Below are 17,629 nucleotides of genomic sequence, written 5' to 3'. Positions count from 1 at the left end.
TTATCCTTTTGGAACAATCATGTTTATAACAAAGAACATAGAAAGCAAAAATGACACCCCCAATAGCTACAATACAGCTGTAATGTTGGAGCGAATAGCAGCCTTGCTTTGTGATGGATAGGAAAAGGCCCCAGACAGTCTATGTTGAAAGAGTGTACTCAAGGAGACAGCCTAAGGGCCAAGGCAGCAGAGTTCAGCAAGAAGACAGCAGGACCAGGACAAAAGAGTACAGCATGGAGGCAGAAGGCCCAGGAGAAGACAGACAGCAGCATGGAGGCAGGAGGCCAGGAGAAGACACAGCAGCACGGAGACAGCAGCAATAGCCTGAGCTTAGATGAGATAAGACTCCAGCATCCTGAGCAGGAAATGAGACAAAATTAGAAGAGGCAGCAGCTGGATCATGACTAAAGGCTGCATCAAGGAGGATGGAATATGGGCAAAGCATCAAGGGGAGCTTTAGAATTAAGCTGCAGGACCGTAATGGCTGATAGTAGACCATTCCGTCTGTGTGCTGCCACAGGAACTCTATAGCCCAAAGGGGTGTGCAGTCAAAACGTTTTCGTTGCATTCGTGATTCGGATTCGTCGGGGCGCAAATGCGTTACATTCGGCCGTATGGCTCCCCGATGCGTTAATACGGCGAGTTAAATTCGTGTCCCAGCTAAAATTAAAATTAACTACAACCCCCCACCCTCCTGACCCCCCCAAGACTTACCAAAACTCCCTGGTGGTCCAGCGGGGAGTCCAGAAGCCATCTCTGCATTCTCACACCCTCATTTGCCGGTTTCATTTATTTTATTTTATTTATTTAAACAGTTTTATATACCGACAACCTTTTGCACATCGTGTCGGTTTACATGTAACTTAGAAACCAAGGTATAAGTAGGCGTTGCCTTTACATGGAACAATGAACGATAAAAACGCAGTAATAAAGCAAAAACTAGATATGTTAAGGGGGGGATATATAACTGAGATATATAACTGGGAGTGACGTAATTGGGAGTGGGGAAAGAGAAAAACAGTAGCAAATAGGATAAGGTTATGTACAAAATTCAAAATTTCATCATGGCGCCGATAGCCTGTGTCACAGGGGCTACCGATGCAATTGGTCAGCCCCTGTCACATGGTCACCGGCACCATCTTGTGCTCCTACCATGTGACAGGGGTTGACCAATGGCACCGCTAGCCCCTGTGACATAGTATGGGCAAAGGCTATCGGCGCCATTTTGAGTCCTGGCATCGGACGGCCGGCATGCAGGAGGTCGCTCCGGGACCCCCGTTGGACCCACAGGGACTTTTGGCCAGCTTGGGGGGGCCTCCTGACCCCCACAAGACTTGCCAAAAGTCCAGCGGGGGTCCGGGAGCGACCTCCTGCATGCCGGCCGTCCGATGCCAATACTCCAAATGACGCCCATCGCCTTTGCCCTCACTATGTGGTGACATAGTGAGGGCAAAGGCGATGGGCGCCATTTTGAGATGCAAAGGCGATCGGCGCCATTTTGAGTATTGGCATCGGACGGCCGGCGTGTAGGAGGTCGCTCCCGGACCCCCGCTGGACTTTTGGCAAGTCTTGTGGGGGTCAGGAGGCCCCCCCCCCCCAAGCTGGCCAAAAGTCCCTGGGGGTCCAACGGGGGTCCCGGAGCGACCTCCTGCACGCCGGCCATCTGATGCCAGGACTCAAAATGGCGCCGATAGCCTTTGCCCATACTATGTCACAGGGGCTACCGGTGCCATTGGTCAGCCCCTGTCACATGGTAGGAGTACAAGATGGCGCCGGTGACCATGTGACAGGGGCTGACCAATGGCACCGGTAGCCCCTGTGACACAGGCAATCGGCGCCATGATGAAACCGGCAAACGAGGGTGTGAGAATGCAGAGATGGCTTCTGGACTCTCCGCTGGACCACCAGGGAGTTTTGGTAAGTCTTGGAGGGGGGGGGTCAGGAGGGTGGGGGGGGGTTTAAATTTTTATTTAGGTGGCCGAATAAAACAGAAATCTGTTAAATACGTGGGGAGTCGCGATGCGTTTCACCTCCCCACGTATTTAACAGATAGGACAAAATAAGTTGCGGATTACAAATACGTGGAAAACGGATGCACACCCCTAATAGCCCAACAGGCTCCTTCCATCTAGCCAGCACAGGTACTCTGTAGTGAGGATAGGCACAGCAGGCTTCTTCCATCTAGCTGGCATAGGTATTCTGTAGAGGAGCCTGCCCAGGATTGTTGGTACAACTCTTCTTATTTGGCATTTGATGCCACCATCTTTGGTGCTTTATGGCTCCTTGCTATGTCGTGGCTTGCCACTTGGGGGGGCATGTCTTTTGGAAGCCTAGCCCTTGGGCGTCTGTCTGCCCAGGGACTGCTGCAGGGTGTGGACTCCAGTGATGCTGGGGAAGAGTCAGATGGCTGCTTTGGCATCCTTTGAAGGATCTGGATCAGGACGTTGGTCATATTATTGACTGCTGCAGCAAGCATTGTAATACTCTGTCCGTATCTGTTGGAGGTGTACCCCATGCCTCCTTTCCAACTGGTCCAGCTGTTTGTGCATGGACTCCTCTGTTGGTGGTGGAGATGTTGTTGGTGCTGGTTCTGGGCTTGATGCCAGTGCTGGTGTTGTGATGGTGGTGTGGAGTGCAGGAATTTGGGCCCCCAAATGTGGCATGACGGGGCTTCAGGGTTGCTCGTGCCGAGGTAGTGCTTCAGGCTGGTGCTGTGGTGTGCTGGTTTGAGGTTGTGCAGAATCTATTGGCTCCCACTCAAGGCTAGGTTCCTCCATGAAGCCAGAGATGTCGAGGGACACATTGAGTGGGCTGGGTAAACCCAGGGGTTGTAGCATCTGTAATGCCTTCTTAGCCTGTGGCTTCTGCTTCTCCTCCTCCTCTTCACTCACCTGGGACTGGGCATCCACAGGAAGGCCCTCTACAAAAGGGCTACGGTGCTGCTGGCCCTTGGGGCTTGCAGGCTGGTCCCTGGGGCTTCCTGGCTGGGACCAGCAGCTTCGTGAGCGAGAGCTGTGGAAACAAAACATAAGACATAAGTACCAATGGCAGCAAGTATCCTTTTTTTCATTTGGTATCAGAGGTGCACTTTGCTTCTTAAGCATTGTAAGCATCTTATGCCAAATGATGTGTACACCAGTTGCAGCCTGCCCATTTACAGGTGAGGTGAACTTACTGGCTGTGGCTCATGTGGTATCCAGCTGCTCAACCATCCCTCGAAGACATCCAGTCCCAGCCTTTGCATGAGGCACTCTTCCATGGAGGTGAGAATGATGGGATAAGGGGCTCCTCCTCCTGTCCGCCATATATATTTATTTCTGCTCGCCTCCTTGGCTTTCAACTGCGCCTTGATGTCCCGGTACCTGTGGGCCACCTGCTCCTCGCTTCATTTCTCCACTGCGCCTGGAGATGCCCTGGCCTATGATGCACCAGATCTGGCCCTTGGCTGCTTTCAAGGTCTTGGCTGTCTGGTTGCCGAATAGCATGGCTGAAAATCGGCACTAGCTGGCTAAATCCTCTTCCTTAAAAAATATCCCCCCAAACCAGCAATTCCCCCTCCCACCCATCCCATTTTCTGAAAAACATTTGCTGTGACTGAGTGACCCAATGTCCCCTCTTTCCCTTCTGGTCTACTGAAAAAATGTTGTCCCATCTGAACACCCCTATCTCCCCTCACCTCCAGTGAAATAAATCAAGATTCTCCCATCTGTTCAAGCAAAAAAAAAAAAATAGCATCCCAATTAGGAAAGACAAAGAAATGCCCTGATCCCCTCTCTCATACCTATAATCCTCTGAAGAGTTTATTTATTTGAAAAAAAAAAAATCTATTCTGCTGATTTGAAAGGCTTCTTCTCAGCAGCTTATTGCTGAGCCAATGGGTGGACACAGCCTTAACTTCTATAGGCCTGGCATCCAGATTTGCTCTGCCAATAGCTAATGGCAGAGCGATACTGGACACGGGGCCATTAGGAAGTAAGGCTTTTGTCTTTCTTCTGCATCGGCTATGTGAGTTCTTGCGAGGGGGGGGGGGGTCATGAGGTGAAGGGACTTTGATTTTGCCATCTACAGGATGGTAGGGGAATCGGGAGGTCGGAGGACCTTCATTTTGTCATCAGGAGAGTGGGAGGGGATCAAAAGGTTGGTAAACACTGATTTTATAATCTGGAAGATGGGAGGTAAAATTGGGACACTTGGCCAGGGCAAGATTTTTCCAGAAGATGGGGGCAGGAGGAAAGGAAGATTGAGGCACTCAGCCAGGGCAATTTTTTTTTTCATGAAATTGTGAGGAGGGGGGTAGGGAATCATCAGTTCCTGTCTTAGAGACAGCTGGCTAGATTTAGGCCATTATCCCTGTAGCTAGGTTTGGCTGCCTCAGTTAGACACTTAAGCCCTAATTTTAAAAAGCCTGCACGCGCAAATACTGGGGTAAACATGCGTGGCCAGGCCCTGCGCTCATTGAGCGCATTTTCAAAAGGGCTCAGCCGCGTGTATCTCCTGATATGCACAGAAGTGCTGGGCTAGCCACAAGGGGCGGGCTGGGGACATGGTCTGGGCAGGGAGGGGATGGGCGGGGGCTGGCCAGGACAGCAGGCATTAGATCCTGTCCCGGGGAAGCACGCGCCGGATGGCACTTACTTCTGCTCCGAAAGAGCAGGTAAGTTATAAAACAAAAAAAAATTAGGTAGGCGGGTAGGGGTTAAGGGTAGGGGAGGAGAGTGGAAAAGGTAGGAAGGTCTGGTAGGGATATAGGGAAGTTTCCTCTCAGTCTGCTCCTATAAAATCAGGTGCGCATGTGCGCGTGAATATCGTATTTTACAACATGCACGCATCACTGTGCGCATGTTATAAAATCGGCGCATGCTGGGAACCACGCGCACATGGACGTGCACGCAGCTTTTAAAATCGACCACAAGGGTCAGCGTGGTAGAGGCGGCAAATTGTGTGCACATGTATGCATGCCTATACACGCGTATGATATAAAATGGTGACGTCATTTGGCGCGAGCTGGCATAAGCATGTACATTTGCCCCTACATGCCCCTATCCTCCCTGTGTTAATTAATTGAAATAGGTCTCAAATTTCATTTTTTAATTCTTTCAGAACCCTGGGGTATATACCATCTGGTCCAGGTGATTTACTACTCTACAGTTTGTCAATCAGGCCTATCACATCTTCCAGGTTCACCATGCTAAATCTTTTAATGTATGTCTGCTAGAAAATTTTTAGCATGAGTTTTAGCTCATCGGCCATTTATAATCTTACTCTTTTTAATATGACTGAGATATCATATCATGAAATATATTGCTTTGAAATTGGGTCCATCATTTTGAAACACCTTGTATATGGAGAAATAATGGACAGCTCAAGGATACATTTGAAGGTGGAAACTAGGAGTTTAATGATTGCATGTAAAAAAACAGGGAAGCAGACTCTATCCCTAATGGATATGAGTATGTATGGTGATATGAGTGATTAAATGTTTTTTAATTAAGATATTTAAAGGAGGTTGAGGGTATTTGATAACTGCATATTTAATGGATGTAAAGTGCAATTTGTTTTGTATATATTAGCTATTTGAATACTAATAAAAATCGTTTGTGATAATAGAGATTGTATAAAAATACTGGCATGTGCTTGTATCCCACTCCATTAGGAGTGGTTTTTTTTGTATTAAGTGTTAAGCACAAACAAATAGAAACATTGCCTGAATGTTTTGTTTTATACACACACACACACACACACACACACACACAATAGAGTCTGTTTCCCTGTTTATTTCCATGCAATCATTAAACTCCTAGTTTCCACCTTCAAATGTATCCTTGAGCTGTCCCTCATGGCGCCATTCTAATCTTTCCAAATGGTCCTCATTGTTCACAAACCATTTTAGTATTTTGCTGTTTCCAGTCCTGTACCTTCTTCTGCATTCCTTGTAACAGGCAGGTAATGCCATGTTTCCATGTCCTCTTCCTCCTAGATCCTCATCTTTGGAACAAACTCCACATCAGGTTTTTAGGATGCATCAACACTATCTTTTCAGCTCCTGCTTAAAACCCTGTTGTTCCTGATGCCTGCCTAGCATCTTCCATCTTCTTAGAAGAATTCATATTCTTCATCTGTTTTCTACAAGTATCATTCCTGTTTGATGTTGCTGTTATAAGGTATCCCGGGCAAAACCATCATGTAATAAATACGGCAATAAGCAATCGTTCTGTGAATGGCTTCTAATAAATTAATATTCCTTTAAATAATGGTCACCAGCAAAATACTAAATTGGTTTGTGAAAAATGAGGGCTGTTTGGAAAGAGAGAATTTATGGGGAGTGGTGGAGAGAGAGGGGGGTAGAGACAGCAAGAGGTACTGTTTCTATGCATTGTAGTACTGTGAAGAAGGATTAGGAAGTGAGTTGACCAGTGATGAGGATGAATTTACCTCTAAGCCACCACATTATTACATCACATATCAGACATTTCTCTCCCTTTCCTTTTCGAGTATGACTTGTTTTCACTAAAGAGTTCCCTTATTTTTTTTTTTAAACAGATTATAGTGGTCCGGCCTATTCCAAAAGCATCTTACAGTGGTCCTGACCAAGAAATATATAGAATAAGAAGGATAGCGACAGAGCTGAGAGACCAGAAATCAACTCACCTACTGCAAAATGTTTTAAAAAGTAGCTATATACTTACTAGCATCATCATCATGTCCACAGGACTAACTTTGCTAGGGTTCATCTTATGTAGCAGCTTCTTGACTTGTTCAAATGTAGGCCTTTGGGTTGGATTCTGTGTTTTGCATCTCCTGATCAACTGTCAAGGACAAGGAAAGACTAAAGTCCTTTACAGCAATAAAAAAAAAAGCAGAGCACAAACAAAATAGTCTATCATAATTCAGTGCAGAGATGACCTGGAGGCAGGTCACCCTGGATTACCTTATTGTGTGGGCACTTATGATATTGTACTGTGATGATTAGTGCATGGGCTGCTTCTAGGAAATCTCAGGTATTCTGTCAACATGCAACTCAACACATGTGTAACAAGTACTTTCAAATAAAAATACAGCTAGGATGCAACTCTGATATTTGTACCATAAATATAACAGTTTCCTGATGTTAAAGAGCTGAAGAAAATTTGTTAGGGTGAAAAATAGAATGGAAGGTATCAGGAACTCAGGGGATCAACCCATTAGGGATGTGAAATTAGAAAAATTTTCATTCTGGTTGGTTCATTCATTTTGTAGGCCACTTCAATTCATTTAATTAGTTTAAGAAGAAAACCAGTTTTTCTTTATTGTAATTGTTCATTTGTTTACATTACAATGAATGGGGGAAGCAATGTAGACTATTTTGGGCTCCCAAATTTGGATTTTCTAATAATTTCTAATGAAACTGGTGACAGACATCAGCAGAAGTAGGGGGTATGCAGTGGGGTTTTTTGTATTGTTTTCATTCATGTCATTATTTGCTTAATTTTGTTTTTAAAATATTTTGGGGTTTTTTTTTCCATTTTTCCCTAATTTTGTGGTTAGTACACACTCACTGGACTTAGTGCACACTAAATCCAAGTTAGTACGCGTTAAGTCCAGTTAGAGTGCATTAACAGAACTTAGTGTGTACTAACCATGAAACTAAAATAGCCTTTAAATTTTAGCATTTTTTCTTTTGTTTCGTGGTTCTGATGAAATGCCATTTTTGGTGCCACATTGACAGTCTTGATTTATAGTTTAAGGAGGGGATCTTATATTCTCATCTACCCAAGATAATAGAGGAAGACAAAAATGACTTTAACAAGAAATGATAACCTACAAGCAGCCAAGCTTTCATGACTGGCAGCTGGGATGTATCTGTAACCCTTAGCCGGGACAGATCCTTTAGCTGGCACCCAGGAGCACATAGGAAAAGAGAGATGCACCCTTTCTGCATACAACTCCTCTTTACTCACTCAGTCTCTCCATGGATAGCATTTACAATCTAAGTTCCTGGACTCCTAGTGGGGAAGAGCAATAATTCCAAGGCTCTTTCTTGCAATATCCCAGTACAAGTCCACTCCGTCTTTGTAAACAGTACTAATAATCATCACAGTCTCTAGCAGTAAAAATCATATCGACAGTAAAGTGGTTTCCAACTTTGTTTATTGATAGTTGATTTGGATGACTGAAAAAATATTTACAGCTTCATTTCTTGTTCAAATAAAATCAATTAATGATAAGACTGCAGAAATATTAATAAACATGTGACCTTACTTCTTTAGAAAAGTCTCTCAATTCTTTGGCAACACACTTGATCTTTTTCTTTTTTCCATTTACTCCAGGTACTCCGATTTCTCAGATTTGCCCAGATTGAAAATAGTTCAATCCTCTTTCAGGTTCCCAATTTCATCCCAGCTTCTCCCCACTGTAGGTGATTAGAATGTAGTCCCAATACCTCATCAGAACTTAGTCCCAGTCCTCATACATTTCCTACGTCTTCTTAAATCTTTAATTCCTCATGAAGTAATAGAATGCCACTTAACTCTCCCTTGTATTCTACCTGATTTAGCAGCAACACAGTTCTTGTTGCCTTCAGTTCCTTCCCACTTTGTATCCTCTAGTTTCCTTTATGCCACTAGCAGAGATCCTTTTCTCCAGATGAGTTCTTCCACACTTCAGGTTCTTTCAGTGTGAAAGATACCACTCTCCAAATGGTTTGGTTACTGAGGTCTGGGTGCCAAGAGCCATCAACTACCAGTGGAGCAAGAATAGTCTCTGAACCCACAAGCAAAAGACAGGAAGGGTGGAATAAAACTTCCTCGCCTCAAAACAGAGGAGATAGTCCAAAAGACCAGATTATTTAAAACTGAAACTCCTCTGCATTGAGTCACTGTCAGGTCCATCCTCTGAAGGAGAGAGAGCACACTGCTGGTCTTAGATACCCCACGATTCAGCCTTGAACACAGGGACACCTCAATCGACTGAACAAGGGGGACCAAGATCTCACAGGGAATAATATGGGCAGCCAGGACTGACGCTTCTGCCCAAGCCCACCCCTTTACAACCAAACAATACACAAACACAGATTTGGGAGTCAACATCCCACAGCTTTATTAAACACCCCAGAGCCCGAGCCATACAATACAACCTTGAATTCCCCCATTCACACCCATCCACCACAAGCCAGCAAGATGGGCAAACCAGGCTATCCCAGCCTGCAGATCATGTAAACCCAGGCTATCCCAGCCTGCCAGATGGACGCTCCCCAGGCTATCCTGTATGCAGTGTCCACCTTTATCAAGTCCCCACGACTCCTGCCACCATCAAGCAAGGAGCCGAGAAAATCGACACCCGCCACCATCCAGCAAGGAGCCAAATAAATCGACCCCCACCACCGTCCAGCAAGGAGCCATACCAGCCACAACTGCACCCAGTTGTTTGGCTAGGGACCACTGACCTGCCCTCCGTCAGGCCAGCCACCAGTTACCCAAGCATAACCCCGCACCAATTGGCTCGGGCTACCCTTCCCATTGAAGCTGCAACAATGATAAAGCCCATACAATAAACAATAATACAAGGGCAGGCAGGTGGGATGCAGTGCCAGATGCCCAGCCGAAAAGAGGGACTGATCCGGGAAGGCAGGTAATCCCTCTTCCAGCTCCTCCCCCCCCCCCCGACTAATCCACTCGGGAGCCAATCAGCTCCCGCCACAATGTGGTTCAAAAGAACCACCCAATCCCGGCGCAACAAGGAACACAAGGAGCCCGGGTGGCCAGCCGGCCACCTAGAGGCTCCCCTCCCCCTGCACAGCGCCTGCCAGGCTTGCGTCAGCGAGCCCGGCGCTATATTATAATAATAATAAATATATTATCCTGGCCAGGCAGGCATGAAGCCTACCCGACCTCTCATTCTCCAAAAATGGATTAACAGAGTCCAAAGCAATCAAAATCAGGTCAGATGGGAGGCTGACCCCAAAAGGGAAAAATCCCAACTCCTTTTCAATACATAAGGTAAAATAAAGGGGCAAGAGACAGAAAGCTCCTATCTGCTTGAAAGAGTAACTAAAAATCCCTGAGGATTGATGATGCTTGAGGATGATAAACCACTAGAACACACTATCTGGCACTGCAGCTCCCACATTGGGGAGTGAAACCCAAACCTCTCTTTATTAAATCTGCACTAGACTTCCCCAGCAATTTAGTACATTCTTTTTTGTAAGGGAAACCAAAGGTTCCCTACATATCCTTACTGTGTGGACAGGGATACCTGCCATCCACTATGCTCCTATGCGATGTTTGTTGCCTTTGTCGATTTCTGCATGGTTAAACAACAGACAATTATTTCATCCCAAAAGAATGCCTTTAGAGCATTTCAGTATATCTTAGACAGCGGATTATGAGGTAAATTTGAAAAGCTGACGCACGCCAAAATTGGGAGATGTACGAGTTTGTACGAAATGCACATGCCAAGCAGATTTTAAAAGCCAATAACATGCACGTATATTTCCCATTGTTGTGACCAGAGATGAGGACCCTTGGCTGGCCGTGCGGAGAAGAGTTGGAAAGGGGACTCCGCAGCAAAGAAGGCCGGGTTGGCAGATTGCAGACAGGTAACTGTGAAGAAGCTTCACCCTGGAAGTCTGCGGTACCCCCAGGAGGAGCCCTTGAGCACCCGGACTGCTGGGACTTAGGAGATGGCAGAAGAAGAGATGAGAAGACAATACCAGAAGTCGAGGCAGGTGGCAGACTGGAGTACCGGAGATGGAAACGGGGTCAGAAGCCAGAGAATCAAATCAAATCAAGAGAACAGGAACCGATGGAGCAAAAGGAACAGGAGCAGGATCAGCAGGAACAACTGAAAAAGGATCAGGATCAGCAGGAACAACTGGAACAGGATCAGGAGCAGCTGGAACAGGAGCAGGAAGCAACTAGACACTCATCAGAGGAACCTCGTTGCAAGGCGATTGCTAGCTGGCAGACGCCGGCTTAAATAGCTAGCCGGCGCGTGACGACATTCAGGGGGACGTCCGTGACTTCCGGGAGCTGGACCTTTAAAAGGTCCCTCCTCACGCGCGCGCATGCACAGCAAGGGACGGAGTTAGAATCGGGCCTCGGCGGCGTCTCCCTCATGGAGACGCCGCCGCAATGCGATCTAGTAGGCCAGAAACCCAGCGGACCCCATTGCGGCTTCCAGCCCGGAAATGGAGGTAAGGACCCGGTCGCTAGCCTAGCGACCAGGACCGCAACACCCATTGTGCAAATATCTCACTCCGATTCAAAAAGGGGTATAGTGTGGGTGTAATTTGGGCAGAGCAAAGATATGTGCATGCAGATACACACCTGGATGCATGCCCAGTTCCAGTGCCATGTAACTTTACTTCTGCAATAAAGGAGGTGTAACTTTTTAAAAAAGCCATTTCTGAGGGGTTAAAGGGTCTGTGATAACTTGGAGGAGTGTAGACTATTAAACCAGGAAGGTCTGGAGGACAAAGATCTATGCTGGGCAAACTGGTGGACAAACTGGTGAAACTGGTCATGGCGTGGATGTGTGCTGGTTATAAAACTCCCCCACTTATGTGGCTCATAACAGGATGGGCACATCTGTGTACGCTCAGTTGCACAATAGGACGCACACATACACACGTCAGGGCTATTTTATAACATATGCATATATATTCCTGGGTACTCCCTGGGTCCTGCAGCGAACTGTATGAATCAAAAGTGGAGAAGGACAGATAGTTTTGGAATAAAGTGGCCCTGGGGACAACAATGTGCTCCTGGTTTTCATTTATTGAAAGTCCAGTTCCCATACAATTATTCAAAAGGCACAAAGAACCAGCAAGCATGCTGTCATCAAAATTTCAATATTGTACTATTAAAGTTAGAATACTTAAAACTGGATGAATACCCAATTTCTGGACTGTCTTACTTCCAATAAACAAATAACACGGATGCGCTTAGGGGCAGATTTTCAAAGGGGTATGCACGTAAGATACGTGCGTACCCCCCGAAAACCTGCCCCAAGTTCCCCCTGCATGCGCCAAGCCTATGTTGAATAGGCTCGGTGGCGCACGCAAACCCCGGGATGATTGTAAGTCCTGGGGCTTTCCTGGGGGGGGCGGGTCAGCGGCATGTCGGGGCGTGTCACGGTGGCACGTCATCCGGGGGCAGGGCCTTGGGTGTGGTTCTGGCCCAGGGGCATTTCGGGAGCGTGGCCGAGGCCTCCGAAACTGCTCCCGGGCCGGGAAATCGCGCGGCCGGCGCGCGCGAGTTACGCCTGCCTCGGGCAGATGTAACTTTTCAAACAAAGGTAGAGGGGGTGGGTTAGGTAGGAGAAGGGAGGAGAAGGTGCGAGGGGGTGGAAGGAAAGTTCCCTCCGAGGCCGTTCCGATTTTGGAGCGGCCTCGGAGGGAACGGAGGCAGGCTGCGCGGCTCAGCGCGTGCAGGCTGCCGATTTTGCGCAGCCTTGCACATGCCGACCCCGGATTTTAAAAGATACATGCGGCTACGTGCGTATCTATTAAAATCCGGAGTACTCTTGTTTGCGCCGGTCGCGTGAACAAAAGTATGCACAGGCGTACTTTTTAAAAATCTGCCCAATAATGTGGTGAAATTGATCCGACAAACCTAAGTATCAGCTTCTGATGCAGGAAACCATTTGCGCAAAAACTGACACAATTCAGTCAATTCTCAAAACATTCACTTACACTGGAATCCTCACTAAGCTCTACTGTAGGTCGTGCTTGCAAACAGTGATTCCACTTTCTGCCATTAGGGCTCATATATTTTGTGGATGTTACAGTAAAAATCCCTTACATAACATATAATGAGCTCTATTGCGTACACCTTCTACAGCAAGCATGCTCAAGACTCCAATGATGGTTATGTAGGGGATTGCCAATGGCACACTATATTCCTTCTAGAGCCACAAGCATGTGAACTATTAACTTAAACCGCAAACCCTCTTTCGTGACTAGTATTATCCTCTCCATAGGAAGACCCAAAAGGATCATCATTGGATCTAGGGGTAATCTAATTCCAATATCTGGTAGATCCATGAGATAACGTCTGAACAATAAATCTGTAGCAATGGTTAAGTACACCAGATGTGAAGAAAATGAGCCTCTTTCTCCACATTTCCACCAACATCTATCATGGGAGAGAAGACCCATTTAGACATTTATTTATTTAACAGTTTTATATACCGACCTTCATAGTAAATAACCATATCGGATCGGTTTACAATTAACAAGAATAAAACTGGGGTAACTATTCAAGTAAACGAAAGATAAACAGTAGGTAGGAATGAGTCAAAAGTTACAATCAACAGGGAAGAGAACTTGGAAGCTTGCAACAAGCTGGAAAGAAGATAAGGCAGGAAATAAATATGAAGTGATACCATAGGCATGTCGTTCAAGTGTGTAGTACCACAGAGGAATAATGTGTAGCATTCAATCTACTGGTCAATATAGCTATGCACAATAGATTTTTAATAGGTGCATACAATCACAGGTGTGGTACAAAACGTTTCTTAAATATACAATCACACACTGATATAGTACACACAAGGACCCCGACACGGCTGTGTTTCACATCAGGAGCTGCGTAAGGGGGACCTCAATTTCTAAGAGTCTATAAAACAAAGATCAATCAAATATTGAGCAGGTAGGCGAAGTCAAGAACTTCATAATATCATTTTAACACGAGGAAAACCAGGGAGAAATGCAGAAGGAGAAAGGATATAGTACAGTAATTTATGCCTACTCTTTTGAGTAAAAATATAAAGTCAATTGAATGTGGAGCACACCATTGTGCTCCTCCCTTTATCTCAATGAACAAATTATCACCAGCTCTCATGAAGAACGCAAAGAATAAAGCTTATACAACTGGGTTGCACATCACTTAACTTAGCCAAGCATCAAGAATAAACATGACAACCCTGGTGGACCCCGGTGGACCCCTAAAGACAGATGGAGAGGGTTTATAAAAGAGAGTTTATACCATGAGGAAAAATCCTTAGTAAATCAAGTAGAAGATAAAGGAATATAGATTTGGGAGGAGAACATGGAGATAAAAGGAAGAGCAGAAAAAGTCTGGGAAATATTAGAAATGAATGGAAAGGTACTACTGAATTAAGAACAGAGGGAAATATCTATTCAATTATTGACTAATGTACTGATGTATAAACTACTAAAGCAATATACCAAAAATTATTGCGACATTTCCTCAAAGAATAAAACATTTGAAAAGAAAAAGGTTAGTCCAGCTGCCAGTTTACCATATAAAAAGAATCTCAGGGTTTTAATATACAGGGTTTTAATATAAACCCTGTATATTAAATTTAATATAATTTAATATAAATCTCAGGGTTTTAATATAAACCGCTACCTGTTAATGTTATTATTGTAAAGCTTGTTCTAAGTTATTATTATTATTATTATTATTGTAAAGCTTGTTGCTAAGTTATGTTACATTGTGAACCGAGGTGATGTTTTGCAAACGTGCCTCGGTATATAAGAAACCCTTAAATAAATAAATAAATAAAATAAATACAGGATTGCAGATGCTTAAAGGTCTACTAAGTTCAGCTGTTGGAAGCCCTTTTTATTTCAAGGTCCTGTGCCCTGTGTGCTTATTAGCATGCCTATAGCACATGAAAGAGAATTAGGTCTCACCTCAACATATTCTGATGGGCAAGGACAGGAATTTTCTGACTTCCCTCTAATTAACTCAGGTAGAGGGAGGCAGCAGGAGTGTTCCGTCGAATTAGTCTCTTCTTTCTGTACAGGAGAAATAAATCATATTGCAGGTGCATCTCAAGAACAAGAGAAAAAATACCTCTGTCCGTATTATCATCATAACCAGAACAAAAGTGGTTACATAGTAGTAAATGTCAATCCTTGAATGGAACTAGTGAAGTCTGGAATCAGGTGTGGCCGCACTGATTACACAGTTATAGAGAAATACTCCCTTAAGCGCACGAACCTGTATAAGCCTTGATGGTTTCAGAACTAGTTGGCACCCATTAAAGAGAGTATTGTGGCACTGTCACTGAGGAAGAGGAGGCAATCATGGAACTGGTGGCAGTCAGCTATCAGGTTACATGGGGTGCACAGGAGAATTATTGAAGCCTTTTGGCTTTTCAAAGATGCATTAACAATAGGAAGGGGACTGCTGAAATTGGACACAGTTTCTTCTGTCCTTCCCCCCCCCCCCCCCCCTGGTTTCCTCCTGCTCTTCTAGGATTCCAGTTCAACTGGAGCGGGCCTTTTCTGGTCTATAGTGCCCTGAGCCTTCATTTGCATTCACCTCTATTTTTATTTATAATCTTCCCTCCCATCCAGCTCAGCCATAGCGGTCTCAGACTTCAGCCAGGGATCACAGACCGCTGCACTCTCTGGAAGCAACGTAATGAGCTGTGCATTAAAACTGTGCATTGATATTAGCACACAGATTCTTAATGCACACAGATTCTTAATGCACACATTAAAAGCAACGTTAACTCCCAATGCAGTAAGCTAACTGCATGCTAATGCATCAGGAGTTTAAAAGAAAAAAGCATGCTAAATGAAAAATGTACATAAAAAAATGCTCAACACTCATACAAATATGATTTATGCACATAAGCCATGTGTATGTGAACAAATCACATTTTCTATGCATCAAATATGATCTATGAGCACAAAATTGTGTTATGCTCGCAAATCCTGAGTAATTTCAGTTGATTTACTCATGTTGTGCTCCTAACTGTGCTGGGACCTGTACTCAGGTTTTAGGTGCAGAAAATATGATTTATTTGCACAAAAAATGTAATCAGTGCAGAAAGGGGTTTTTTTTTTCTGTGTGCACAAACCATGTTTGATGAGCAGAAAGCATGTTTTCTGTGCATAAATCCCGAGTACAGGTTTCAGCACCAGAACTCAAGCTTCGTCTATACACTAACCTAGCCCTGGAAACCTTACTCCATCTCTGTAGCAGTTAAGTTCCCAGTGGTAAGAAAACATGTTTTGAGACTTAGGGCAGGCTAAAGCCATACTTCTTGGACCCCCGAGGAAGGCAGGCAGACCACCGAAATATAGGCCATATTAAGCAGTACACGCCAGCAGCACTGGTAGTTCATATGACAGTATAAGCAGAACGCACAATGAAAAAAAAAAAGTTGAAAAGTCTCAATTTTTATGGTTTTAAATAATTTGGGTTAATAAAGTGAAAGTTGACTTTGGTAATTTTGTTAGTCAGTGCTTCATGAAAATGATAAATGATTAGACAATGAGTTCTGGATTCTGGTACCTGTTTGAAGCCCATTGGCAGGACTGAGACATGTTCTGTTCCTGATACCATTTCCTGTTAATTTTTCAAAAAGGTTTTCTCATATCTCTGGTAAGTTGTTATTGGGTTTCTAATTGGAGTTATATTATTAGAGAAATAGCTAATGTCATCATTAAGTTTATATTGGCGGGCATTCACCTGTATACGCAATAGTTGTGCACACAACATTTTTTTGGGCGCAAATCACCTTCCTGTATTGGCGGTAAAGTTTGTGGACAGCTGCGGGAAAACCCGTGGGTTCTCCCGAGTGCTCTGTATGACAGCAGCCCCTCTGAAAGCTGGTAATGCCCATCCCATGAATCGGGCCCTTAGATGTCACTGTTCTACAGTAATGGGGGACTCCATTGTCCCAGCCCTCTATCCCGCCCCTCACAGAGGCTGTGAGCGCACTCAGGTTTAACTCTCACTCTTTTGTGTCACATTTAATTTAATTTCCTAATTAAAAAAATCTTATAGAGTGTTAATAGAAACAATTTATCCAATCAAAGAAGGTGTAAAGCATACCTGACAATAGGGATGGAACTGTTATAGCAATTATTGTCATAACAAACAACACTATAATGCATTATCAGCTAAGAATTAACAGTACGTATAAAAATTTGCTGAACTTTTTCACATCAAAACTAAATAATAATATTCTTGTGCTTCTATATCCCTGTCCGTGCATTCCTGCAACAATCCAAAATGAATCTACTGGAAATAGCCACATTTATTTTATACAAAATCTCATAGAATCTCCATTCTTTCATCTTTTGGCATACTGTTCCACCATGTAGTCCCTATAACTGAAAACATCCTATTCCATAGATGCATTTTCTGCAGCTTCTTAATAGCGAGAACATTTAGCAATGTGTCCTGGCTGGATCTTAGTTATCTTCTCAGTTCTCTCTAATTCAATGGAAGTGATTAAGTAGTACCACTGGGCCTAAATAGGCTGATTTCCTTGCTCTAATTTTCTGAAATATTAAAATCAACAATTTGCAGACTAACACCAGGAGACAAGTCCCTGGGAGGTCTAAGCACCTCTCCAACTCTAACAGGAGCTCCGCCTCCAGCCTATCAGGTCTGAGCTGATTTCATGTGAGTGGTGAGCAGCTGTTGAAGTCATTAAAGATGTCAAACAATAACCCCTGCCCTAAGCCCCTTTCAATAACTGACAGAAATAAGATTAGATAGCAGCATGCTTCAGGAAATTAAGCATGCTAAATTTTTTTGCGCTGAATTTTGTTTCGGACACAGAACATTCCCCTTTCCAGTTTATTAAAATTAAGCAAGATGATGGATGCTGCAATCATGCGAATATCAGAAGTAAGATGAGTGAATGAAATGAGTATGAT

The 17,629-nt window shown here is 44.5% G+C and overlaps 1 protein-coding gene across 1 annotated transcript in view; it reads right to left on the bottom strand.

Annotated features, from left to right (window-relative positions):
• LOC115098645 (atrial natriuretic peptide receptor 1-like) overlaps nucleotides 1-17,629 on the bottom strand; it is a 264,895-nt gene that overhangs the window by 32,597 nt on the left and 214,669 nt on the right. The window contains exons 14-15 of the mRNA XM_029615400.1: nucleotides 14,639-14,743; nucleotides 6,687-6,806 (exon numbers count right to left, since the gene is read on the bottom strand). Of these exons, the coding sequence (XP_029471260.1) occupies nucleotides 6,687-6,806; nucleotides 14,639-14,743 (225 nt within the window). The remainder of the gene's footprint in view (nucleotides 1-6,686; nucleotides 6,807-14,638; nucleotides 14,744-17,629) is intronic.

This window comes from Rhinatrema bivittatum, chromosome 1 (assembly GCF_901001135.1).
Source record: "Rhinatrema bivittatum chromosome 1, aRhiBiv1.1, whole genome shotgun sequence".
Lineage (NCBI taxonomy): Eukaryota > Metazoa > Chordata > Amphibia > Gymnophiona > Rhinatrematidae > Rhinatrema > Rhinatrema bivittatum.
This window is presented reverse-complemented; position numbering and strand designations above follow the sequence as displayed.